Source organism: Thermobia domestica, chromosome 15 (assembly GCF_964235325.1).
Source record: "Thermobia domestica chromosome 15, izTheDome1.hap1.1, whole genome shotgun sequence".
Lineage (NCBI taxonomy): Eukaryota > Metazoa > Arthropoda > Insecta > Zygentoma > Lepismatidae > Thermobia > Thermobia domestica.
Window position 1 is genome coordinate 58,703,448 of NC_137468.1, and position 13,142 is coordinate 58,716,589.

General features: G+C 36.9%; 1 protein-coding gene across 1 annotated transcript in view; it reads left to right on the forward strand.

Moving 5' to 3' along the window:
• The first annotated feature begins 1,784 nt into the window (after positions 1-1,784).
• LOC145671037 (facilitated trehalose transporter Tret1-like) overlaps positions 1,785-13,142 on the forward strand; it is a 210,825-nt gene continuing 199,467 nt past the window's right edge. The window contains exon 1 of the mRNA XM_081739709.1: positions 1,785-2,229. Coding sequence (XP_081595835.1) covers positions 2,123-2,229 — 107 coding nt within the window. The 5' untranslated portion in view covers positions 1,785-2,122. The remainder of the gene's footprint in view (positions 2,230-13,142) is intronic.

Below are 13,142 nucleotides of genomic sequence, written 5' to 3' on the forward strand. Positions count from 1 at the left end.
CCAATTTCAACGAGTGTTATCACACTTTGATAAAATTTACATAGAACTTAGCAAGAAAGTATACTGTAGGAAACTAAAAACAATCATCACAATCTGTGCAAGTTTTGTTTACTACATTTTGTGTTTCTACTAAGTAGAATGAGTACAATGACTCTAATACAGGCATCAGTTCCTCGCATGTGTGACAATAGTTTCCTCTCTATCAATTGCGTTGCACTCTTCCCGTTTATATCTTCTAAAGTAACAACCTTATAACGCAATCCAGAGATGTATGGAAAAGGAGAGATGTTATATGATTATCATCGTAGAAGTATTCTGTCGTTTCTAGCGGATCACTTGTCACAAACTGATAAACTTGCATGCACCATATAATTATCTAAACTCTTCCTTTTGTTGTAGCAATGTATTTGTTTTAATATCATCTATCAATAATAAAATATTTCACCCCTCCTATTTTTCCTTCTACTTCACCTTCTCATTATGTTCCTCATGGCAAGAGCCAATGTTCCAAGTAGCTTCTCCTCTTGCTTTGGATTACATGTTAAATACTAATTTTCTCTCCTACTATTCCTAATATCTCTTCATTCATTCCCCGTTCAAACCAGCTATATTTTTCTCTATTCCTCTCTACACACACATTACGGAAGAGTCCCTCCATCCATTTCCCTTTCTTTTTTTTTTTTTTTTTTTTTTTTTGTGAAATGTCCATGTTTATGCAACGTAGGGCTAACCTTGATGCTGATTCTTTCGTAAATTGTATAGTCGGCAGCTAAAAAACCTGCAACATGAGCATGTAAGTTTATTATGCAACTACGCCTAACAGCGCAGTGAATCAACTTAACGTTTAAGTGGCACGAATCACGGCAGGAGAAACCTCGGCGTCCTCCTCTGCACACTTATTTTGGAGCAAAAGACTTCGTCGTTTCACAATAAACTTACATGCTCATGTTGCAGGGTTTTTTTTTTTCGGACTGTACGAACCTATGACAAATTAAAAAGAGTTCCACATTAAAATCAATAACGCGGGATTTTTTTTAAAAAGAAAATAATAGGTACAGATTTGAAACAGGGCATATTTATTTCCCCTGTCGGAGTTCAATAAAATTACGTTTTAAACTATTTTCAAGTCTCTTTAATGAGGGTTCTTGTTTTATTAGACAAACTCATTCTGAACTTGTTTTATTTTCTCGTTTCTTGGTTTAGTTTTGTTGAGAAAGGAGAAGACAGGTCGTACACTCAGCGACAAAAGTTCTTTCTCTTGGGTAAAATTTATTTTGGGAATAATGGTGGTCTGGCTGGATCGTACAGAAAATTACATACTGCTTAATTTACTGAAAACTGCACTTAAATTGTCCTTCCATTCTGAAATATGAAATAAATTCATGAATATTTTCATCAAACGGAAAGAATTTTTGTCATTGACTGTGCAAATCAATTGGGAGAAATAACTACCCATTGAGACAGACGCACGAAGTCACATGTGCACATTCCCGCAAGAGCTTGGATGTAATCCCCCCCCCAAATTTACCCGTGCTCCCCTCCGAACAAAACCACGTAACAAAACCAAGATAAATTGCTTTGTATACTATATTTTCTTCAACTTTGGAACGTACTTAAAAGAATCATTATGGTATAAATAAATTTCGATTGTGCCATTTTCAATTTAAAATTTTCCTTCCTAACATGCGCCTTAAAACTTTCTTGTCATTATCCTTGCACTAAGTTGTAGCGACGGCCTGGCAATGTTGCTCACGGAAGTAAATTTGCGTAACTTATGATCATGCTTTTTTAAAATTTTTTTACACAGTCTCATATATGCAAAGTATATAAACTCCGTGTGTAGAGATGGCAATATAAACTTTAACACAAACTTTCTTACAAACTTTATTTGGACGAACTAGATTTAACTTGGTTCGCATGATATCTCAGCGATGTGTTTGCTTTGGACTCAGCTGTTTGTTTACAATAGAAATCGAGTCAGTAATCCACACCATGTAATCGTTGACCCCTTGTTTTGAGGCAGTGCAAGCACATCAAGGTATGAAGATACTCAGAGACTGAAGACTGCAGCTTACTTCACTCCGTTTTCAATACCACAGGAGAACTAAACTTACTTCATTTTATGGGCAGGATGGAAGCTAACGACAACGAGATAGTTCCTTTGCTTTACGAAAAGCAAAAGCAAAAATGGAGCTACGGAAGTAGCATTCAAATAACGCAATTTACCAGGTAAGTGAATACAAAACAATACTTTTAAAATTCTCACTGCAAACATGTTGAAAATAAGATTATGTTCACACAATGTAAAAAGTGTGAAGAGCAGTTTGAACATGAGTTGTTTTATTAAGAATTTTGATTACAGATTTAAGACTTTTTTAATATTGTAATATTGTCATGTGCTTTATTCAAACCGGGAGCACGGCGGCTCAATAGTAGACCGTTTACCTCTTATGTTTGGGGCCCCTGGTTCGATATCTGGTCCAGCAAGTTTGTAATGGACAACATCGTGTCCATGGGTTTTCTGCTGGTACTCCCGTTTCCTCCTACACTCTCATTCCACCAATTCTTCCATTGTCATTCACTTGCCTTAATCATTCGTCTCCCTTAGCCCAATGGACATAATCGTGGGACGTTAAACTGAAAGATTTTATTTTATTTTTATCTTTTGTTTACTCAAACCGAAAAATAAATACAAACTTTTCAATAGGTCTTACAATCCAGAACAGAAAGAGACAGTTTGAAAAGCTGTAATTTTCTTCTTTGCGTTTCCTTACAGTTTCAAACTTTTATTTCAATACAGTTTTAACGTGTTTCTTCTCATATTTTCGTCTTATCGATTACCTTAACACTCCCGAAAATAAAAACTGAAATTTGTAGTTTTACGTCCCACGTTTCTCCTTCTAGGCTAAAGAAAACGGATGGTTAATGAAAGTGAATGAAGATAAAGGAATTTTGGTGGAATGAGAATGTGGGAAGAAATGGGATAACTCCAAGAAAACCCAAAGACACGATATTCTGCATCACAAATTCGTGCGGCCCGGAGAGTATGTTTAGTACAAGGGGTCCAGAAGACGTAAAAACAGAAAATTTACAGGAGAAATGAATGATGCAAGTACTTAGACGTAACATAACGTAACCAAATCTAACCTAACCTAACATAAACTAACCTAAGCTAACCTGAACTAACCTAATATTAGTAGAAATAAGCGAAATTCTATCATTTTTTGGAAAATTTTATACAGGACCTCTACACTAATATAACACAAACTAAACTAAACTAACCTAACCTATCCTATCCTAAACTAACTGAATGTGAACATAAATTACCAAAATTGTAACATTTTTTTAGAGAAAAGAGCTGGATCCCTTCTGCTAAACATAGGCCCGGCCTGGTATCGAACCAGGGATCCCTAGCACCAGAGATAAACATTTTACCACTTTTTGTTTCCATATCACTGAGTCACTGTATTCCCTCAACATTTCCGGAGTTATTTATTTAATATTTAATTAACAAGTGAGACATACTGCTAATATCATTTGTTAGCATTCGAGGAAAACACGGTGGCCCAGTAGTAGATCGCTTACCTCTAATGTTTGTGGTCCCTGGTTCGATCCACGGTCAAGTAAGTTTGTGGTGTACAACATTGTGTCCGTGCCCATCCCAGGGTATTATTTGAATTCTCTGTGTTACAATGTTAAAGTATTGGGTTGACTTTACTGCCGCAGACGGCGACCCCGAAATACAAAATCTACGGAGAAATGAACAGAATCAGATGAAATGTGATAATGAGAGTAACAAACGTTAGAAAGGTCATCGCTGTAGAGTAATTACTAAGGGAGAAAACTTAAGTTAAATTGTGGATTATATATGTTCGCGGACTGATGCGATATGAGGTGAGGAGGCACCGTTTCTGTAATCCACTGTTTTAAATATTAATTTGCGTGATCGTAACGCAAACTTTTCGAGCAATTTGCGACAAACGACACTAAATGTAATGTTTGAAGTGACTAACATCGATAGATATGTAATTTTCCAAAAAGTTAATTTGGGAAGTAAGAGGAAAATTGTGCGTTGCACTGCGATTGCAGACTTGGGAAGACAAGATATTTAATCGACTCCGAGGTACTAATTTTACGCAATACTACTATATTGATGAATATGGATGTAGGCAAGAGTAAAAGGAGCATGAAAATAAGATTTTTTTTTCTGATTAATAGTAAAGGCCAGAAACGAAACCGGGGTAATTGTACGTAACGAATATGAAAGTAAGAACAGATAAGTAGTAATACAGCGTTAAAAACAGATTAATTTGGGTATTATCTGGGGCCGCCATCAGTGGCAATTTAGCCAAAGTAGTAATATTTATGTTATTTTTAATTCCGGTTTCCTCCCACATTTCATTGCACTAATTCTTTCATCATCATTCATTTGACTTAACATCGGTCTCTCTCGGCCTTAAGGGCATAATCGTGGGACGTTTGACAATTTTCATTTGTTAGCATTCGAAAATGGTAAAGAAATATCATAATTTTGCTGTTGTAAGAGCAATATGACTGGAGGGGCTTTTAAGGTGATCCGAAGTAAGCATAACTATTCCTCTAGCTATTTTTTTTTATATAGCTAGAGATCTGCAGGGCTCGGACCTACAAGGCATATTATATCACTTCGGGCCGGAACGTAAACATACAACCATATTTCTCGGGCCTAACTCTGTAGGCCTAAATATACTGTACAACGATATGTATTGCACCGTTGTTTCTGGAGAACTTTTAAAGCACAGTTGCAAAATTAAACCTCTAATTGCTGTGAATAAAAATACAATTTTCCGTAATTATTAAGTTTTTATAATTCGGGCTCGGGCCTAAATACTAAAACATATTTCGGACTCGGGTCGGGCCTCACATTGTAAATTCACTGGCCGGGCCGGGCCGGGCTCGGGTTAAAAATTCAGGCCCGTGCAGACCTCTATAACTAGCACGAGTACGTTTACAAACATTGGCTTCAGATAAACATTTGAGAGGAAGAAGGACACCCTATGTTTACCGTAAATCAGTGGAGAGTCATTGGGTCATTCTAGCCCATCTACCTATCCAGACACAACACCTTTGCGCTAATTACGTGAATGTAGTGTTCTGTTTATAATAGCTGCAGACAGTAGCGCACTCAGAAATTCTTGTTGGGAGTGGTCAAAGCCTTGGAAGCGGGGAGCAATACTAGAAGCTACTACGTCTATGTATTGTAAAATTCTTCCACCAATATTTTCACTTAAAAATGATAGAACTAGATTTTTTATATATACGGGTAAGAGAAGAGTACAGATGAAGTGCAAGATCAATTTTGATGCTACATCAATCATTTTTCTGTTAAACAAATAAAGCTGTACAAATGTATGTTGATTTAGGAAGTTCAGAGGCGGTTCCGAATCCGGTGGACTCTCTCATGGGTGCACCCCTGGCTGTAGAATAGGGTGCAAAATATAAAACCTTTGAACTTGAAATGTGTGTTTTTACGAAGAAAAACAAAACTTAAAGTTGGAAGTGCGTCGTTCAATTGCGAATGCACATTCTAAAACAAATTCTAGGGGACATGATGGCTGTTTTAGAGCTCTTATCTCTGATGTGTGTGGTACCCACTTTGATCCCTGGGCAAATAAGTTTCTGGAGCACAACATTGTATCCGTGGGTTTTCTCAGGGTAATCCTGTTTCCTTCCACTTTCTCATTCCGCCAATTCTTCCTTCATCGTTCACTTGCCTTAAATCATTGTCTCCCTTAGCATAAAGGGCACAATCATGGGACGTTAAACTGAAATATTTCGTTTTACTTCATTACACAAATTATCAAAATTGTCACCTTTTCTCGTCAATAAATATTACTGCAACATTGTAAATACTAAAAGAGGATTTTAGAACCGAAGTCAGTGTGATCCCGGGTAGTTATGCTCAATTCTGATTTTGTAAATGTATCATGCAAGTGTAGTTGAATTGTAAAAGTTCCTGTCTAGTAATCGAGAAGTTCTTCGTATCTTTGTACCGTAGAGTAGATCCAGCATTTTCAGGCAGAAAAAAAGAGGCGCGCGCTTTTTGTCATTTATGAGATAATTCATTGTCATTAACTTAGAAAGTGTTTCTTAAGAATTCCTCGGTACACATTCACTTTAAGAGGACATTACCTGTTTGTGTATAAAGATTGCGTTCGAAAATATGCCATAAAAAGTACAGTGTAAAACCACAAACCAACCTGTGCTGTGTGCCCACTAAAAATCATGAATGCTATCAAATGGGGAGTTTACACTTAGTCGATTTAGTCGCACGACTAAATCGACTCGCTGCATTTGCCACTAAATCGAAGCAACTAGGCCGAATCAGATTGATGGATGTGTTCAATTATTTCAACCACAGAAAATAGAACGTCTTTTAATTCAGTAGCCAGTCGATTAGTCTCCTTCGATCAACAAGCGATTAAGTTGAAGTCCCGTTTACACCGTCGATTAAGTTGAAAGTGACGTCAATTCAACTGAATCGAACGCAAATCGACTAAGTGTAAACGCCCCATAAGAGAGCCAGACAACAGCATTGGCGCGCGAGTGGTATAGCGAGGGGTTACCGTCCATAGGGAAGAGGTGCGTCAGCGATGGTGAGTTTGCGCGTAAACGAGGATATTATTGAAAACGCTAGCTTAGATATACCTTCCCTATGAACAACTTTGTGTCCTCGAAAAAAAGTACCTTTCACTGCCGACTTTTGCCAGTGGCATATAATACCATCAATATAATATTCACATTTGAAAATGTAACTCTTCCTCCATTTCTTTATTTCAATTACCTTGCTACGTTTACCACACTTTCTGATCAATTTTAATAATTCATGCTTCTCTCTCTCTCTCTCTCTCTCTCTCTCTCTGGACGTAAAACTTCGAAAGATTTCATTTCATTTCATTTTTTCCTTCGTGGCTAACATGTAAGCGGTTAACGTACGCGTCTTTGGCGTGGGAGACCCGAGTTCGATTAAGGCGGGAGCTCATGTGGTTTGGATTCCACGTTAATCAGTAGCAGGCCCACAACCAGAGGGGGCTAGGGGTGCCTGGCGCCCCTAATCTTTTCTTGGCCCCTCCAGACCTCAGTACAAAATGCACAATTTAGATATTTGTACGAGAATTTTTAATGACTTGGTCTCCCCTAACATATTCATGGCCCCCCTAAACCTCTGTGTCTGGTTTCGGGCCTGATCAGTAGGTCCCGTCTCATATAGCCTCGCTGCTGAAAGGGACCTTAAATTCAAAATCAACTCAACTCAATTGTTCCTATTTACTTTATTATTCTGAGACATTACGTGTTTTACATCGTAAGTGTAACAGCAATATAATACAGGTGCAATAGCATATAAAGACAGTAGACAACAGATTCGTTTTCTCAAACTATATTCAACTGCTATTATCACATAAGCTCAACACAGGAACCAGATAGCATAGTAAGATGGCAATCACAGCAGCTAGAAATTTGATGACAAAAGTAAGCCATTCCTGTGTAAATTGAACCTGAAACGAAAAATGACCTTCAAAAGTAAAGCCAACCTTACACGTTCAATAAACTCCAGTACTGCTTGTCACTTGTTTTACCTCTGTCAATATTCTTTCTTCAATATGGACGGTGCTCAGTACGAAAATTGTTGATAAAATGTAATCGCAATAACTTTTTTGTTTTTTTACTTTTTAGTGCCATAAAATATTCAAACGTCCACAACAAACTGCAATTAAAATTATTGTTTGCTCAAAGCAAAAAAAAAAAAAATCGTCACTGTTTGTAGCCAGTCTCATAATTATGGCCAGTGTGTGAATGGATAAGGGGGTGCCAGAGATTTCCTCCTTGACAAAATTAATCCCCTCTGGAAAAGAAATGTATCCCTGCAAGCAGCGTCGTTACTTAAGATTTTTTCTAGGGGGCGAGCGTTAATACGCGTATTTGGGCCCCCTAGAAAAACTTGTTTTTCTAATTCTTGGGACCCCTCTTTCTATCTTTCTCTTCATGGACCCCCCGGAGTCTATGGGCCCTTCCGCACGACAAGGTCTGCAGGGCCATTAGTTACGCCCCTGGGCCCGTTCCATAGATGACAAATTAACTAAGGGGGACAATATTGCCAAATCTCAAAGACATACAAATAAATATTATTTTTAGGGCCCCTAATTGTAGTTTTTTTTTTTTTTTTTTACTGAAATAAGCCCAAGACTCCCTTTTGTGCGCTGTTTTGTTTATGTAACGTAGTGAACCTGTTTGATGCTTCATTTATAATTTCATGTTCGTATCGTATATGGAGTACGAAAATTTTGTCTAAAAATGGGTCCCCCCTTCGAACGGCGGGAAGCTTTCCTGGGGGCAGTTGCCCCCCTGTCCCCTTCCCCACAAGTTATGGCCCTGCCTGCAAGGGGTAACTTTTTCTTTTCTGATTTTTTTTTCGAATAGTTATGAATAAAATAGCAACAGGGAAAAAAAACTTTTATTTTGTGTAGCCAAACGAAAAACGTTTTCACGTTTTATATCAAAATAGTTTATGAAACATCCCACTTTTCAACCTTTTTGTGGTTGTTAAAATAAGGTAGTTAGGAATTTTATTTCTGGGCTATTGGTATCTATAGCCATTTTAGCCCGCTACGTATGAGGAATGGTCCCTCGGCGTTCACATTATCCTTGAAAGTGGGGGAATGAAGGAAGAAGCCTAGGACCTTTGTTAGACACATTTCTATTCACAAAAACCTAGATTGCCTTCCAAAGACTAAATACGAAAAGTTGAACGAAGATCCTTACGTCCCTTAGGTTTGCTTATAAGGAAATCTATTTTCTCTTGATAGGGTTGCCATATGTCCGTATTATGTACGGACTGTTTGTATTTTTGGGTCCATGTCCGTGCCTGTATCGTACAAAGCATGAAATAGGAAAATGTTCGTATTTGACAGGTTTTGGAGCTGCCCGAAAATTTCCGAGTCGGGAATAGCTAAAATCTCGGGTGAAAAGAATTTTGTTTTCATCGTATGACTTATATTTTAGTTACCATTAATAAAGCAGGTTATGTTTTTAAAAAAGTATCATTTTTCCATTCCGGGCTTTTCTTTCGGTTAAATTTAATATACGTAATTTAATGACATGATTTGTTATTTATTCGTGTTAATGAAAAAAAAAATGAAACATGTTAGTTTCCAATAGTGTTTTAAGTATTACCGTAAACAGTTTTGTGATAACGTAAAAAGGTGATTTTTAGATAAGAAATTTCAAAATATTTGTTCTGAGTTTGGGCACCGTATCTTTGATGGGTCGTCATTTTAAGATTTCCGTATTTTGGATCAAAAAATTATGGCAACCCTAGTTATGGAGCAAAATGCTAATAGAATAGACCACCTGGACATTGTTGCTAATTAAAAATACAAGTGGGATGTAGAAAACAATCATAAAATATGACCAGCAGTTCTGTATTGTTTGGAAATCGAAAATAGAATTAAAACAGAGAATAGTTCGTTTCCAGAGAGTTACGTTTAACCAGAAAATGGGTTTGTTACGCCGCCTACAGAGTATGTCAAGAGGACACCACAGTCAATCCATTTTGTAATGGTTGAACTGGAAAAAACTGGGTTTATGCGCTTATGGTAAGGCACCTGTATATCGTCTTGAAAAATATGAGATTCATGCGATTCGACAAAACAGCAGTGAATGACTTATGTTCTACCAGAGAATATACTTAATCCTTTGAACTTATGTGACAATACAGAGCTCATTTGCAATGCAGCTGTAGCTGTTCTCCAAATAACGTACAACAGCAACCAAAAAAAAAAAAAAAAGAAAGAAAAAAAAGCACGAAAAGGCAGTAAATGAATATGTAATACCACAAAAGAGAAAGAGGAGAAGTTGTGAGTATAGTTACATGCACTAATACATTGGATTTAAATTGGATTACCCTAATGGTTTTATAGATAAGAATTTGATTATGATCTTCCAGTAGCACCTCGTCGTCGCCTTTGCTTTAACTGATGTTTCAAAACAAAATCATTCCTCAGCAACGAGTACAAACACACGACCCATCTCCAGAAAATCATCCAGTTACCACTCCATCCAGAGCTGCTGCCAACCCTAAAAGAATTAGAAGCAGATCTGTCGGTGATCGTTCTTTAAATGCTAAGGAAGCGTTGATAAAAAATACTATGAATGTAACAGATGACCATTCTACTTTCTCCAGCACGGAGAATAGAGACTTGTGGGCTCTATGGTGGATATCACTGCGATCTCAGGAGTTAAAAAAATGAAAATTAAATGAAATCTTTAGTTTTACGTCCCACATATATGCCGGTTAGGCTAAAGGAGACGATGATGATGAGAAATGAATGAAATAGTGAATGAAAAAAGTGGAAGGAAATGGGAGAACTTCGAGAAAACCCACGAGCACGGTGTTTGTCCACCACAAAATCCAGACAGACAGCGAGCTGGGATCGAACCAGGAACCCCAAGCACAGGAGGTGAACGCTCTACCACTGAGCCATCGCGTCCCCGCGATTTCAGGAGTTACAGCAATTGTATTCAGTGTACTGAATGCAAATCCTAGTTTCACGGAAGTTATGATTCAAGTAGCGGTAATACAGTATTCTTAAAGTTGGTTTGTGTGTAACCTTTGTACTCTTGTGAGTACGAGGGTAACCTTTTAATGTAACCTTCTTGTGAGTACAAGTTGAACACCTGTCTCGGTAGAGAGAGGTGTTTGTACAACTTCTACGTGTCACATACAATCGCTAGAATCAGTAAAAAGCCAAAGTAAACAAATATCATGGTGGAAAAATGATTTATACGAAATACGTCCGTCAAGCTGGCCCGCACAAATTTCATATTCAAACTAAAACAGTACCAAAAATTTGTACCCAATATGTACCAATTTGTACCACTAAAATTAGAATTTGTACCCCCACCAATTTCGAAAAAATTGAATTTTTGATGGCGGGCCAGCTTGACGTCAAGCTGGCCGCACAATTTATTTTTCTTTCCAATTCGAACAAAAACGGTACCAAAAATTTGTACCCAATACGTACCAATTTCTACCACTAAAATTAGAATTTGTACCCTCACCAATTTCGAAAAAAATGAATTTTTGATGGCGGGTCATCTTGACTTCAAGCTGGCCCGCTCAATTTATTTTTCTTTCCAATTCGAACAAAAACGGTACCAAAAATTTGTACCCAATATGTACACCTTGTCTCAAAAAGGTTGAGCGCATTCTTTACTGGTGTTTTGAGGCAATAATTTTCTAAGTCCAGCTTCGGGTATCTTCGGGAAAAAGTAAGCCAGGTTCGAACCTCCAAGCCAGCCTTTGCAATCGGGAAAAAGTTTGCAGATGTGTTTTTCTTCTTTTCAATATAATAAGACTTGTTACCAAGTGTTTAAAACAGCAACATTGATTGAAATACTTAATGATACAATATTTCGAAACTTTTTTTTTTTAATGTCAGCACATGCTTGTTTGTCATTTAGCTCTCCATACGTAATGGAACATTTAAATACGTTAAAGAATCTTTCCATATGTAAAAGAATGCTCAAAGTTAAGAAATATAACATAATTATCGCCTGAGTACTAAAATAAAAGTCAAAGTAGAATAGAAACAGCGTTTGTAATGGATATGAATGTCATAATTATCTTGAGATCCGTTATACATCGCTAGAAGCATAGTTCTGGAAGTCCTTGTGCTAGCTCATTGGTAAGCTGTCGGATTTCAAATCATAAGGTTGTGAGTTCGAATCCCGTCTAGGTTAATCTTTTTTAATTATATTTTCCGCAATGCATGAAAAATTATATAAAATAATTACATTAGAATACATAAGTTGTGTATATATAACATAATCATTGCAGAACATAGTAATTATTATGTTTAAAATATAACATCTGAGATAATTTTCACAGTAGGTCGGTATTATATATGAGGATGTAAATACAAGTTAAGAAACTCGTTCAATAGCAATAAATAAATCATGTAGTGTATTTATTTGCAGCTATTTGTCATATAGAGGGTAATTCTCAACATTCATAATACAGAATGCCATTTATGTTCTTGAAAAGGTATTCGATGCATAAACAGAAGGTATAAACAGAGAATCCAAAGTCGGAACGCTCGCAAAAAAAAATTCATGAACCCCAAAGGTCACGTGAGCAGACTGGAACTGTCCTTACGAAGCATGCCACAGCAGAAAGTCTTTACATAGATTTTCAATTCAATTCCTGATATATGCTTTTGCAATGTGGAAGTGGTGATGCCTTGAGTCGCCCTCTCTCGCTCGCTCGCTCGCTCACTCTCTATTTATACAGAATATAAAAGTGGATTTATGTGTGCATTTCAACATAATTCTGATATATCTAGAGCAATTTTAACTATATTTCTTACAGTCTGGAAAAGGAGTACTGTCGGGATACATATCAAAAATGCTAGAAACGGGTCGATATTAGTATCGAATCCATAGTTTCGTGGTCGCTTAGGTGAATAGTTCTACTTTCAATTCAAGTCCAATTAAGCTCCCATTAGTACCCAGGGTGGTTACGTAGCGACATAAAGATATCGAAATCATTCGATATTAGAATCGAATCGTAAGTTTTCAGCGCCGCTAACAGTGCAGCATTTCCCATTAGTCCACATTTCACATTGGTCCCATTGCCTAGAGGGCAACATATTTGCAGAGAGCAAAGTTTAAAACTTGAATAATATTTTATTTTTTTCCGTATGAAAAAGTTATGAATCAAGAGCAAATATACTATTTCACGAACAATCCTCTTTTACTATTCTAATATGTTTAATAATAGCGTAAGAAATCTAATAGTAATTCAGAACATGTTTCACAGTTGTTATTTTTTGTTACATAGTTGTAGCTGTAGCATGTAGTGAGTGGAATTTAACTGTAATAAATTCACTAATTAACCATATTCGAATTAAGTTTTATTTTTAAGTTCGGGATGAAGGGGCGGAGAAATATGTAGTTATTGGGGGCACCGAGCTTTTCTACATTTTACTTTCAAGATCTCCATTTTTCTTTTGTCATTTGTTCTTAATAAAAAAGTTCAGTCACTTTTGGATTGTCATAGGATAGTAGGAGTTGGATTTTGGGATGCAGCCTGTGAGATTCTAGAG